The sequence below is a fragment of the Nipponia nippon genome, unplaced genomic scaffold (assembly GCF_047370975.1).
Source record: "Nipponia nippon isolate SJK-2023a ecotype South Korea unplaced genomic scaffold, ASM4737097v1 scaffold_9, whole genome shotgun sequence".
Taxonomy (NCBI): domain Eukaryota; kingdom Metazoa; phylum Chordata; class Aves; order Pelecaniformes; family Threskiornithidae; genus Nipponia; species Nipponia nippon.
The window spans coordinates 461,917-477,042 of record NW_028262413.1 but is presented as its reverse complement, the minus strand read 5'-3'; the positions used below and the strand labels follow the sequence as shown (position 1 = coordinate 477,042).

At 38.1% G+C, this 15,126-nt stretch overlaps 1 protein-coding gene across 7 annotated transcripts in view; it reads right to left on the bottom strand.

Moving 5' to 3' along the window:
* The window catches only part of CACNA2D3 (calcium voltage-gated channel auxiliary subunit alpha2delta 3), a 458,323-nt gene that overhangs the window by 124,482 nt on the left and 318,715 nt on the right, over positions 1 to 15,126 (bottom strand). For 6 of the 7 annotated variants that reach the window (XR_015701497.1, XR_015701498.1, XM_087744701.1 and 3 more), the window contains one exon: positions 12,672 to 12,689. The exons of the other annotated variant lie outside the window; for it this stretch is intronic. Coding sequence is in view for 4 of the 6 variants with exons in the window: in XM_087744701.1 (XP_087600827.1) it covers positions 12,672 to 12,689 (18 nt within the window). In the remaining 2 variants the exon portion in view is untranslated. The remainder of the gene's footprint in view (positions 1 to 12,671; positions 12,690 to 15,126) is intronic. 7 annotated transcript variants of the gene reach the window in all.

Genomic DNA, 15,126 nt, shown 5'->3' with positions numbered 1-15,126 from the left:
TTTGTTCTGGTCCAGACTGAGAGCTCATCACCTAACACAGCGGCAGAAAGGATGACAGCCAGCCAGGATCCCAGGAGCATCTCTGCTCCAGCCGGTTTCAGTTTTCTGGACAAAGAGGTGGCATGAAGCATTAGCTGATTCTGCACATCAGGTTTCAACATATTTTGTCAATTTAGGGAGAAAACAGGTCTCCTGACCTGGGTTCCATTCAAGAGAAACACGTAGAATGCTTATCATTGGCCACAGGAGAGTGACAATGCTCAGCCTATTGTCTCTTCGCGCCCTCGGGCCAGGGGACATCTTTGCCATAAGGCGGAGGCTACCTGTGATGCTCAGGACAATCACGGCTCTGTGGCCCGTAGACCTTCACCATCTACACATGAAAGGTAGCTCAAGCAGGAAGCCCAGAGTTACTGTGAAACTCTTTCTGCCCCTGTAATTTGGGAAGAGGTTTAAAGTAGAAGAGGCTTATCTAACATTCAAAAGCATGACATATCTAGTTCTAATCACAACTGGAGATTTTGTAGAACAGAGTTAAATTCTGCTTTGTTGCATCTGTGTTTAGCCAAATGGCCAAGGCAATAGAGATGATCTTCCTGAGAAATACTGTAGGTGACAGTCATGCCCAGATGCAACTGCGATATTCTACTACTACCCCTACATCAGTATCGCATTTTCTGTACTCAGGCAGTATTTCTAATAAATTTTTTTGAGAATTGCTGTAATTTTGATTTTTTCTTAATGAAGCTTTTGTTATAAATGAAGCAACAGCTATCAACTCCCAAAATACTCAGAACACAAGTCATATATTATGACCAAGATATTTTATGAAGCGTGTTTCACATTAACAAATTGGACAAATAAAATCTCTAACATTGCATGCCTTGCAGCTCCCAGTCTGCTTCAGGAGGGCTTCAGTTTCCCAAACAAGCTTATTTCCTGAAGCATGGCACTGTCTCACGGTGAGGAGGAATGTTTGCAGACATCGGACAGGAATACAAATGGGGTTTAGGATCAAGAAGGTTTACACCTGATAAGGAACCAATAGGGACATGAGGTGGAACCAGCTTGTGATCATGTTTGCTGTTTTTTGTTGTTTTCCTTTTTAATAAGAAGAGACATTTCCAGCCCCGATATAATCCTTGATCTATTAAGCAATAGTAAGTTATTAAACAAAAAAAACCCAACCAACGAAAAACCAAAAACAACTCAGCAGAACACTGGGATTTCAGAGGTTGCACTTGACAGTCAAACGTGGCTGAACTAGGGTAAGAATTTACTCTCCTTGGCCAGAGTAGTACAGTCAAGCAGGCCGACATGATCTGTGTGGAGAGGAGCCTTCTGTGGCATGGCAGCCCACAGTCCCAAACACATGTACACCAGAAACTGAAAAAGCATTCTGCTGATTATGGGGTGACATCTTGGAGCATTTAGAGGTTTTATATGATTGCCCAGGGTTGTCCTTCTCTGACGTTATGTATTTGTCAGGTATCACTACGGTGTTATTTTACGAGTCCGCTCACTCTCAAGAGATTACTAGAAACAATTTATTGGATAGGATGCCAGCCAAGCGACTGTCAGTAAAGTTTTAGGGTGTTTGAAACTCTTTAAATGGAGAAAAAATAACAGTCTGGAGTTCCTGGGAAATTCTGAGAGAGCAGGCCATTAACTCTCAAAACTAACTATGGAAGCACGCAGAGAAGGATTACCCTGTAATTAGGATATCTACAAGTACCACCAAGGGTCGGCTGCTGCAATCATTTCTATAGAAGTGCAATCTTATAGTCCAGCCTGTTTGGTTTTTTGTCTGTTTGGCAGATGAACAGGTTGTTGGCCACTTCCCTAAGTGGAGTCAGCAAATAACTGGATGATAGGTGACTCGTATTTGCGATGTTTCCCTGAGTCACCAACTCAGGCTGCAGGAACAGAAATTGTTCGATTGTGAGGAATTATCTGCTGGGGAGGAGCAGCTTTATTCCCTGGGCAATGACATTTTGGCAGAAATACTTTGAAATAGTAGAATGTTAGCCACTGGGTATTTCTGCTAAGACAATTAATGCTAGAGTCCATTAACAAATTGCAAAGGAAGCCATGATCTAGGTATTTTGCATTGCTGCTTTACAAGTCTGACAGTCTCTTACGTATAGTGGAACTCTGTAACAGCTCATCCAAGCGTTTGAAAAATGTAGTGGATTCTGAGAAAAAAAAAAGTACTATGCTCTCTAATCGCTGATCACGCTTCAGTTTATATTAGTTACATTCAGAACGAACATGTATCACTGATATCCCCAGGACTGGATAGGATTTTTTTTTTAAATCATCAGCAAATACTTAATTAGAAGTTAACACTTTATGAAAAATGTTAAATATCATCAACACAGAATAACCAAATGAAAATATAATGTTAAAGTCTCTGAATGACTGTCCTAAATTTAACAGTTCAGGTTATTGTGTAATTAGTAATAAACTCTTTGGTTACTCAGTTATTATTTGTTTTTCCCCAAAAGAGAATGTAGACAATCCTTATGATTCCCAAACTCATCAACAGGACATCACAAAGCCGTAGGCTCAGAAAAGAATTACGTAGGCATGTAAAAAAGAAAATACTGCAGTCAAACATTTCTTACAGGAAACATGCTGAAGAATGGTTTGTTTGTTTTTTTTTTAATAAGTACAAAACACATGTTTCTAAGCAGGCAACAAATAACTTGGTTACACATAGAATCAAGGGGTTTTTTAGTGTTATTGGGAAATACAGAGAATGATACTTATCCTAATATAATGCAATAACATCACCAGATGGATGGTTACTATTCACATACAGTGAAGGGTCCTCGGGAATGACTGAAACATGAAGCACCATGAATTTCATCTCAGTCATTAAATAGGCTGTACTTTATCCAAATTTGTCCTTCCAGTCTCTTAGGAGTAACTAATGAGAGTAACTAATACTAACAGTTACTGCCGTTTTTACAAAGGTATGCTTTATGTGGCATAATAATTCCCCACCGTCTGATGATCCTAAATTGTTTAAAGCTACATGCTAAGCTTACTTGGTTCATCTGTACCAACCCCCACATATTCCACGGGTTGGCAGGGTTCATGGGAAACAAAGAGTAAGGTTTGACAAAAATACTTTCACACAATATTGTGTTTGTTATGTATATAATTACTGCTGAAGCAAAATGTTGCTGGCAGACCAACTGTGTTCACAAATAAGGATTAATTTGGGCCAAAGTTCACCCAAATGTTAGAACCTCATCTAAGTATATATGCAGAGTCACTAATAACTTTCAATTCCTCCAAAACTGTTTTCAATTCTTGTTCTGTTCTCAAAGAAAACCCTCTATTTCTTTTCTTCCCCTCTACTACTATAGGTTTTTTTTTTCCCCAGTGCTTAATAATGTCTCTTTACACATCGGTCTAAGTATTAACAAATCAAGCTCCTTTCTGTTTCTTCAATCTTTATATCCCTGATAAGTGCCTAAGCTTATTGTTTATCTGGGGCACCATGTTAGTTAACACACATAGGCTCTGACTGCCGTTAAAGTCCTGTCTCTTACCTATTTAGCAGCATATCAATTACTGTGTTTTGATTTCCTTCAAGTGGTTAAACAGTATCAAGAAAAAGGCAGGGAAACCAAAGCTGCTTCATCCCCAACCCTCCAGGAAAATAAAAATTCCACTGGCAAGCTCCAACACTTGAGGCTACCAACAGACGTGCACTAAGGAAAAGGTATGTGCTTTGAAGTGCCTTTCGAAACATTTTATTGCTCAGTATTTTTTGCTATAAAATTAAATGATATAAGCAGCAGCATTCAAATGCATCTAAACACTTCCCAGATTCAGTACCACATCCTGCAGGGTCTAAGAAGGAACCAACTCAAAATTCGTGGACTAGTACAAAAATAGTCTCATACAATGGTTTTGTTGGGATATTGCTGCCGCTTCCTAGGGATGAAATTTTCAAAGATGCTTCAGGAAATTTAGTTTCCAGATACCACTGACCTCTGCCAGGACTCGGGAATCTCATTTTATCAGGCCTCTGAAAATTCCAGACAGCTATTAAGTGTTGTTGCCTTCTTAGGAATATTGGCAAAATATAACCGTAAAGTAATCACTGAAAACCAGTTCAACAGTTTTAGGCCAGTGGTGGTATCTGTGCACGAACTTAGAATTTTTTTCGACTTCAGCGTCTCTGCATAGACGAGCTTGTTACAGGCCCTTGCAATTTTGAAGAAAGTACTCCCTGGTCTCAGAAGTGGATGTGAATTCCAGTTTCTTCAAATTCTTGGGTTTGGATTACTGGAAATGGAAGGAAACTAACACAAATGAAAGGTAAGAATTGAAGAGCAATGCTTAAGGCATTGTGAGATGCTTCAGTCAGCAAATTAAAATTAGTCAAATGAAAAAAATAAATATAAGGATCCAAAAATTTTGGATAGAAAAATAAAAATGGAAAAACATGCGATAAATTACTCATGGCTTTTTAAAAGGTATTACAAGTATCAAAGTCACTTTCTTAGAGAGTAATTTCTTAAAAAAGGCAAATGGGGCCAGGCCTGTATTATTTATTTATATTTATAGAAGAAATATTGGTATTTACCTATACTTTCCTATATTTATTTACATCTGTATTTATAAAAGCACTAACCATCTTAAATGTCTGACCTCAGCAAGCCTCCACTCTTGCAAAGTCAGTCACCTTCATGCTAAACAATGCAGAACTCTGATTATATACAGTATGGCACCAAGTGCCTGTCCTTTCAGATTTTCCTTACTCTGTTCGACATTTATTCTCCACAGAATAGCAAGAAGTTCCTGCTTTTTCCAGAAGCCAAATTAGCATGTTTACACGAGCCTCATGCATTTCAAAACAAAACCCTGAGTTTACCTTATCACAGAAATTCTGCAAAGACATTTTATTCAAGAAACTGTTTATCCATCCAAATATTGGAATGTTTTATTTTGCAAGCATGGAATGTAATATTGGGAAGTAGGCTGCCCCATAAAACACAGTGGTCACTGTTCAGGGAAAAAAAAAAAAAAGAAAAAAAGAAATGACCTAAAGTTTAGTTCAGTTTGTTCTGCTCCAATGCAATTAAGTTGTTCTCCGACAGATTCGTTTTGATTAAAGACGGCAGTTGATGAGTGCTGCAATCAGCATCTCCCTTAATGAATCAGGAAGATGCCTTCATGAGAGGAAACAGATTGTCTAGGCCAGTTCACATGCAAAGGCATCTTCATAAACACAATCACTCTGTCCTTTTCTCTAAATTCAGTTCTCTCAGACCTCAGTAGTCTTCACTATTCTACCAGTCAGACCAGTTTGTTGGCCAGTATTGGTCTGCCTGTTTCCTCAGCCAGGATAGGACCAGTGGCTGTCTCTGGGAGTCCCCAGCAACGTATGAGACTTGAGTGGCTTCTGCTGTCTCTACCAGTGGTTTGAGCCTGAATAAATTCTCCACAGTAACATGAAAGCAACGTGAAGGCAGAGTTCCTTTGCAGGAAGGGTTTTTTCCATATTCAAGTTTGTCCTCTGAAAACCAGAAAAAAGGACTCCTCCGTATGCTGCATGAGCATCTCTTTTTCAGTACTGCCAGGGTACAGTTAAGTTTTCACATTGCAGCAGCTGTTGTTCCATCAGCCATTTCAAAAATTCTTCCATTCTCTACCTTTCTGCTGAGCTGTTTCTTATTTAGTTCTACATTTGAATACGCTACAAATTTCATCTTCTGCTAAGAATATCAACTCACAATAACATAATTCCCTCTAGGGTTTATTAATAAACCAAAAGCAATAAAACAAACCTCAATTTAATCTCCTCTGAGCTTAGCTTCCACTCAAGATCTTCATTAATTCATTTTCTTTCCTTCTTGCCCTTAGCAGAAGGTATTCCCATCTCTTTTACATCATGAGTGAAACTAGACGACCTCTTCTGTCAGGTGATTCTGGGAATACTTAAGCAGAACTCTGCCACCATTTAAGCAGAACCACCATCACAAGAAAAATACAAGGTAACTTTGGCCTCAAAGAGCTCTGAAATGCCAGTGATTTGACAGTGCTTGACTGGATAATGAACCTACAAAAATGTCAAATTGGTGCAATAAGAATTCATGGGAACTCGGTTCAATGAAACATTAAATGTGTGTGGATTCATGTGTATGGGTGGGAGACTGCTGAACTGTACAGCCCCTCAGATGTTTCTTATTCCTTCAAGTCTGGAAAGGTATCCTCACAGAAACACAAGTAGTTTAACTGTTATTATTCCTGTGGAATTACAATGGTACAGTAAAAATACATGTATTTCAATGCTTGAGTTCAGCTCATTTGAAGTTTGGATGAATTATGCTATGGAATATTAATTTTTCAACATGTTCATCTAATAGTATTGCAAAAAAAAAAAAAGTAAGTTCTTGTAGTTTCTCCAACTTGCACCTGTATGTTTTGTCTCAGAATCGCGAGGCTACTTTGGATGACTTTGGCAAGAAAAACCAAAACTAGACCCCCAAAGAAAAAGACAGAGTTTTCTTCTGGGTCCCAGGATTTTGTAAGCTATCATCTACCGTCTGAAATGATGAATGAAAGAGACAGCGTTAGTGGTTTGCCCCAGAAAGTTGCTCTATTGAAAAGACCTAGTGGTAGCACTTTTAGGCAGGAATCTATACAAGGGCCATGGACACTCAGTTTGAAAAAATGCTTAGCAAACAATAACAAACCTTTAAAAATCATCTCAAGAATGAGGAAAAATGCATTCCCAGGCTAAATGACTCTTGGCTGTTTAGAATAAAGAAACAGAACTTACTCTCTGAGAAAATCACAGATCTGTAATGCCTAGCAGTACTAGTTTTATAATTGGAGAAAAACTCCTTTTAGAAATAGATTTAACTGCTACAGTTTTCCCTTCAACGCCAAGCTGTACAAGGCTCCCCTCCTCAGAACAACCCCAAACAAATCTCCAGAAACAACAAATAAACAAGCATCCACTCACTCCTCACATGAAGCATATAAAGCAACGAGAGCTTAGCCTCACATCTAGCACCAACATCCATCTCCCAGGACAAGGACTGAGGCAGGCTCCAGAATTACTCCGGAAACACGTATACAGAGAAGAATATCCATTTCCTTAGGTGTTTCCATTATGGCAACAGGAATTTGAGAAGGATCCCCGAAACAGTTTCCTTAGGAGTGCGTTGTCAAGAAGAGTTACAGTAGGTTGCCCAGAATTTCTGACGCAGAGCTAGTGGTGTCCGCATCTGTTACTGTTAATACAATGTTGTTCTTGTCTACATAGATTGTGCAATGATTATAGTGCAGCCGGGCTCTGCCAGCGACAGACCAGTGGATGTCTCCTGAGATGGAAGAACAAGTAAGGACAGTAACACAGCCCATATCCTTTTTTAGATGCTAGTCATGATTTTTCTCAAAGACAATATGCAATATTGTTTCACTTCAGTTGGCTATGAACTGGTATTTTTATATTTTATTAAATATACATATTCCCTAATTGTTACTGATGGGGGAAAAAAAAAAAGGCAAAAGAAACAACATACAAATTAATTTAAATAAAACACAAATTTGATGGGGCAGTTCTACTTTTTGTTGCTAATTTTTGAACTATAATGAATCACAGAAATGAAACAAATTTTGAGATCTAAACTCATGTTTTTTCCAGTATCTTTCAGACTTTAGACTTTGTGTTTTAGACAACCACAACTTGTGTCAGGGTTTCTAGCATTTTTTCCCAAACTTTCACCGCATTAAAAAGATATTCATCCAAGAAAATATTAGATCTGAAATGTCAAAATATCTTTTTTTTTTTTTTTTTTTTAATACAGATTTATTATGTCTATGAGATATGTCAGGAAATCTGAGCAGGACTGTTCAGCTCAGCTCAGAAGTTAACTTCCATAGTGCTAATTCTATCCAGTCTTCATTTCCCAATTTAAACAATGCCTAGCAAAAGAAAACACGAAATTTTTTTACGCTTTTTCGTTGCTTGACATATTCCTCATTTTTGCACTTACATTGGACTGTAATAACTGTAGTGCATTTCCACAGAATGGGGTATCTGTTGCAGCAAACAGTGTCAAGTAAAGTCAGATTCATCTCCCACCAATTCTGATCCATGGAAACTGCCAAATAACCAGAATGATGCCCAGATTTGCTCATAGACTAATCTCTAACCCAATAATACTCCTTTGAATTCTAATCTCTCTGGATCTACAGTGTTCCTAGTTGATTTTTCACCATTCCACAACAGGAGCTTTGATTTCCACAATATTTCATTAAATTACCAACAGGCTGAAATGCAGAAAAGGTCCGTAGGCCATTATATCTAGGGGACAGAGCTTAAAATTGGAGCTAACATTCTGACTCAAAAAATGAAGCAAGGTGAGGAGATACGATGGGGCTAAACAGAGGCACGCGAGCAACTGTGTGAGGAGGGCTGTGCAGCTATGCTGGCATAGGAACCTTTGGTCTGTAGCCCTGGAAGGAAATAGGACTCGAGGGACCCGAGTGAGGAAATCGGGCCAAGTGAAGGTCTGCTGGCATAGCCTATAGAGCCTTGTGAAAACAAGTTGAAAAGCAGGGGGAAAACACGGCTGTATTCAGAGAGACTGCAAGTGGGGTGAAACTGTGGGGCGTGGGAACACTGCAAACCCTCTGACAAGGCACCAGTGTTGACAGTGGTTGCCACAGTGCTGCTGCCAAGACTTTACCCATAGCGGACAGCAGTTCCCTAGGGGTGTATTTGAAGTATTAGGTCCATGCTGAAGCATTTGTTTTTTCTTCACTACCTTGTTATAACTCTGCCACCTTCCCAGCCCACCCCCCTTCCTCCTTTCCCCGCTCCACATAGGCTTGCTTCATGACGTGGTGTCTTCTCCTACGCCTGCTGTGCTTTTATGTGCTACGTAGAGTCACAAGGCAAGCTGGAAGCATCAGAGAATTGGAATTTGATCATTTAATTGTGTTTTATATAGACTACAAGAACAAGGAATAGCTATTATTCTGGTTTAAATTCAAATTGTGGCCTGGGACAATATAGGAACCTGTGTGAGTGTATTAAGTTAGAGACAAATTTCCCTGTTTAGCACACAGAAACGAAACACCGAAAAAACTCATATTGTAAAATAGTTACTTAGAATTTTCAAATTGCTGACTCAAAAATGTTATTAGAAGTCAGCTTTCTTGTTGAGGAGTGCGAGAGAGAAATTTGGAAACTAAATTTAAGATTGCGATTAACATGTAAGTGAAAATTTTAATGTGGTTTTCTGAATGGATCACTCAACTTTATATACCGTTATGAAACTGAAAGACAATAGCCTCTCGTCAGCAGGAAACAGATCCAAAGGAATGCTAAATCAGGGCCAAAATGTTTACTTCATGATTATTTTGTACTTCATTAGATTCAATTTAACTCCTGTAATTTTATAAAAATGCTAAAATCACTAGTCATGCACTTCGATGAAACAGCAGCTTTGCAATTTTTCTATTTTCTATTCCCAGTGACAGTTAATTCAACACTTCAAAGTATAAGAAGGTGAATGATGCAGGGAATGATAAATGATGCTCCCAAATGGCTGAAAGATGATAGCATCAAGATAAAAGGAGGGCAAAGCACTACTTACAGAAGTTAAGGGATAACACAGAAAGAGAGAAGAAAGATGTCAAGAACTTTTGGGCAACAAATATCATAAAAACATTTCTGTATGGAGGAGATATGATTCCGTTCATGAGAGAATCATTAAAAAAACCCCACTTTCCTAAACACAACTATCTGCTTCTGATTTTTGTGCCTAATTTATTCACTTCTACCTCTTCACACAAGCTAAATAGAACAAAACATCACAGCAGGAGTAGAATGACAGATTTTTGAATCCTGCTGTGTTTGCTCAAGAAAGCAGGTAAAGCTTTCCTACTAGGAAACAAAACACCTTTTTGAGCTATTAAGGAAGAATAGCTTTTGCTCATCGATGAATACAAAAGCTGCTTTTCAAAGAAAAAAGTCATTTTGGAAGCCAAACTGAAAAAGACTGAAAATTGGAAAATCTGAGTCATGAGTTTGTTTTATCACTGTTTTCACAGCCGTGTGGGATGGTTACCTAAAAACATGCAGAAAAGCAACGTAGAGGACATACAAAATTCACATAAATTTGTTCCATTTGTCTGGATAGTGGCTCTTTCTTTTAGACACATTATCTCTTTCTAGACACATTTTCTCCTGAAAGCTACATAACCATATTACATCAGCATCTCTATCACCCGACATTACGGTGGGTTTTTTTTTAGTTTGTGGTATTTTCTGTTTTAAGTATAGGGTATCTCACGAAGACCTTTTCAAGACAAGTATAATGGTGCAGCAGACATCCACCTTAAACTCGTCATACTTCATTTCACCTGCACGCCAATTCCGAATTTGCAACAATTGGATTTAGAGCAGGTAGCATAACAGTAACAGGTTTTAATTGTTATTTAGCTGGCGTAGACAGTTAAGAACCTACAGGTCTTCAAAATCAATAGTTAATCACCGTAGAACATTGACTAAACACTGAGACGACTGTAGCCAGAGTGTTTCACATAAAAGACATAATGGATTTCATCAAGATGACCAAGTATTTATAACGGATATAAAATAGTAAAGGTAAACTTGAAATGCCACATTTTTTTTTTCCGATCAGTCAAAGATTAAAGTGAACATGTTTAGAGTGACATGATTGTTTGAAATGTTTATAGAGAAAACATTTGCAAGATGATTCCAACAAAAATACACTACAAGGTCAGACACCATATGGCAAAACACGTACACTAGTGACTACGTGATTCATAAAGGCATGCACCAGCCCTGTGCTGCTTCCCTTCACCTTGCAGATAGCAAGAGATTCTTATTCTGTTCATAAGCTATCAGGCCATGCTTATGAAAAGGCTTATTTCCTACCTGAAGTTATCAAAAGCCCTTGTGGATTGCTTCTATCTGTCCTCCCTCCCCCTCCCATTCCTTCTTTCCCACCCATCTCCTCTTTCTCTGCATGAAAGTAGCATACAGTCAACTAGACATCATGCATACGTATACAAAATACGTGGCTTTAGTTCTGCATTAGTTTGCTCAAGGGGTAAACACACTGAAAACTGGCATTTTTGACCTTCCTTGAAAACCGTGTGCTTTTTTGCTAACCTCGAACTTCGGTAATTTGTACCAGAACATTATTTAATAGCTCAGAATTGTGGACATCAGAACGTGTAACACAGCACCACATGACACAAGCTGGTAAACAGCCTGACTGGTTATACCTTTCTGCACCAGCCTATTATAACCTCACTCTGTCTCTTTCTTCTGTAACCTGGTAGGAGAAGCATTTGGCATGAACTTTTAGACAAGCAGGTGAACATGAAAAAGCCAAAGTTAGCCAGTCTAGCCAGTCCTTTAGTCCTTCTGCTTTTCCAGGCAGCTGTAAACACAAGCTTTCTTTAAACCATGTATTTCCAGAAGGAAAAAAAAAAAAAGGCGCAACAATTTTTATTACCATGTCGCATTTGGTAGGCCCTGCAACTATCAAAACACAAGAACAAACTATGGACACAGTCCAGCGTCACAAAATAGCATATTACCTGCAGATTTGAAATAAAATTTTCTGAGCTCCACAAGCAAGGAAGTTTCAAATATACATAGCATCATAAAAATAAAAGCTCCCATGCTCATATTTCTTGCCTTTTAAACTAAAAAGTGGATGAGATACATTAAATAACCATTTTAAGGTTTTGCATTCCATGGATGCCCTCACCATTCTACAAAAGCTATTCACTGAAGATCACTTAACCTATAGCTTTCATTAAAAACTGAACTTTGATCATCATCCAAGACTGTTAATAACAGTGATGTTTAACTGATTAATTGCTATGACATTTCTTATTACAGGTGCTTTACCTAGGACAATGAGTTGGACGAGCGAATATTGCAATTTCCCAGTGTATTCCATATGTTTTTTCATTTCAGTATTTTTCACCGCAAACCACAAAAGAGCATCTAGATTTTCTGTTTTCTGGAAGCTTTAACTATTGTGAAGTATACACAGGTGATGCAACATGCATCAAGCAATTGTTTGAGTCTGCCACAATCATTGCGCTATCATGATGTGCAGTGGTGACTCTGGTAACACACCACATCAATGCAGAAGTTGTTTAAAGGCAAGAGCGTATTATATGAAAACTGTATGCAACCTATTAGAGAAGTCAAAGGTTGGATGTATTCAAAGGTGTGTTGATAGATACAGTGGGGAGCAGTGAAAGGGTACCAGCTATACCATGGGTTCTGCAGTCTCTACAAGAGAGACAAGATCATCCAGAGATGTTTCACATGGAGTAATGGGGTGATTTTTTTAATCCTTACTGTTATTTCAAATTGTTGATAAAATAGCTTCCCTGTTGTTTTAAAGTTGTAGGCTACCATATGCCTCTCATATTAAAATATCTCATATGTTTAAAGAGCTGCTCTCAGCACGTAGCTTAGCTGGCCTTGATGTCAGCTACCCTTCTTGCTGCTCAACTCCAGAGCCCCCATTACAGTGAACTGTTTCACTGATCACTACTGTACCATACTCACACCACCATGGAAACATGAAGGACTGGTGACTACTTTGAATGACTAAGATTTGATTAAAATATTTTACCTTTTGAGCCTGAGGGAGCTGGAAAACAACAAAACAGAACAAGCAATCATTATACATTAAAATAATTTCAACAGGTACTTTAGCTGTTGTATTCATAAAATCACAAACGTCATATGAAACAAAGTATAACGGAAAGAAACTAGCGAGACTAGGTTTACATTGCCAATTGATTCAACTTATCGAGGGCTTATTAACTTAGTTTATTATTTGGCAGCTTCCCTACTAGGTATCACAAAAGCACCATGCAGTTCATTAAATAACACGATGCTAAGAGAGGCATTCTTTTCTCATCAGATACGGTATCACACCTGAACTGTGAAGCAGTTCCATCTTCCTATACACAAATATAATTCAACATAAGATAGTTTTAGTTTTAAAACCAGCCATTCTTGGTTTGCAAACATCTAAACCTACACTTATTATTAATGAAACTGACATTAGGAGTGGTTAATCATATTAAAGTAGAAGGTTGTATTCTCTATGACAGAGGAAAGAAAAACAAAATGGTAATAGAAAGTTACTGACTGCTTCTGCAAGCATATTAGCATGTATGCATAAGATACAATAATGTATACATAGAACAATACACTTCTGTACTGTAAACACAAGTATGCTTACATGTACATATATGCAAATAAAAGGTTGATGCATATATGCGTATTTATATCACGCAGATGTTCTTAGACAAGATTAGCCATACCTGGTTGCGTGCACAGTATTTACTGTAAGCAACAACTCATGTAAAAAGGTATGGAGAGCAGGCAGTAGACTCCATGACATATAAAATACCTTATTTATCCAGAGTTGAAAGATGGGTTCCGTTTTCACTTTAGGAAAAAGAAAACCCATTGTAGGTAATGGAGAGGAACTCAGAAAAAGAAACTATTATAGGCACAATCCAGTTTTCCCTTTTTCTGAATTCTTCTCTTACTTTCATACTCATAGAGAAATTCACCATACGCAGCAATTTAGCCTTGTGCTAAATCCACCTTCTCAGAAAATTTCTTTTTCAAATACAAATTGTTTCTTTACAGGTATCAGCTGAACACGGAAACAGGCAGGTGAACCAATACCAAATGCAAAAAGACCTTCAAGATCTCTAGTGAGCTTCTGACTGACCTTTTGTCCTTGCTCTGAATTAACAGAGAGAAAAAACAACTTCCATGTAGTACTCCGCTAAAAGCTGATGTGCACATTGGTGTATGTCACCAACGAGAATTGTCACGTGATCCCTAATTCACAAATACTGAAAGCAACCAGCCACGATTTCTCTGTTTTCACAGTATAAAATGTAACAAAATTCATGGCAGGGAGAATTGCTGCAAGTAAAATTCTTCCACCCTGAAACTTGAATGATCCAATAGCAAAATATGAGCCATGGTGACACTAAAGTATGACCTATATGTATTTCTTTAAAAGTCTGTTGTTTAAATAATTGATTATATAGAACGATATACAAGGGTTGCTGCAGAAACTGCAGATACCTGATGAACTGTAAATACATGAGCTAAATCCTGTATAACAGGTTAGAGCATTACTTGGAGCAGTTTAAAGCTTTTCTGAATGATTATCTACGTATTAGTCTTCGACTTGGTTAACTACTTTGACAAGTGGAAGCTTTTTCTTTTTTTCATTCAAACAGAAGGATAAAGATGCAATATGAATTTAATTTTCTATTGTGGCACTAAAACTGTTTTTCTTGCTAACACTGTTTTTTGGGGGTTTTGTTGGGGTTTTTTGTTTTTTTAATGCCACCTTCTTGCTAAATACATGTAAAAACTACAAGCATCCTTTCATTGGTATCTCAGATAAAGACAGGTGCAGTGAAGAATGATGTCCAAATTTCCGCCTTTGGAATAAATACTGAAGAACTCTACTGGTTGCCCAAGCCCACTACACAGAGCAAACTCATATGTTTGCATAATGAGCTAACTTGTATGCCATATTCTACAAAACAGTACCTCAAGTACAGTCAAGGCATCCAAGGCAACATACGCAATGTTAGGTACAGAAGTATCATTGCAGAAATGCTTACTTCCAGGTAACACTGAAACTAAAGGATAAAGCTTAGAGTCCACATACAGTGGAGAGAGGATCAAGGAAAGGGGCGGAGGGGGTGGGTAGAGGAGAACATTAAAAACCTGAACAAACACAAAAACCCAACACACAAATCCGCGCGCACACACACAGTGCTCTATTGGGACTTCAAATTTAAGTTGAATCCTTATACAAATATTAGTACTCTTTGCTGTAATTTTTACTACTTGTTTTCAGAACTTAAGTTCACTCCTATTCGAGCCCATCCCGTCAGATACATACAGTTTGGTCAAATTTTGCCATGTGAGGGAATTACAGTCAGATGGAATGCAAGTGAGGATTTCCTATTAATAATTACCACACAAATTAGATGCTACATGCTTTTGTGTATGAAACTATCCCTATTGCTTTTACTGAG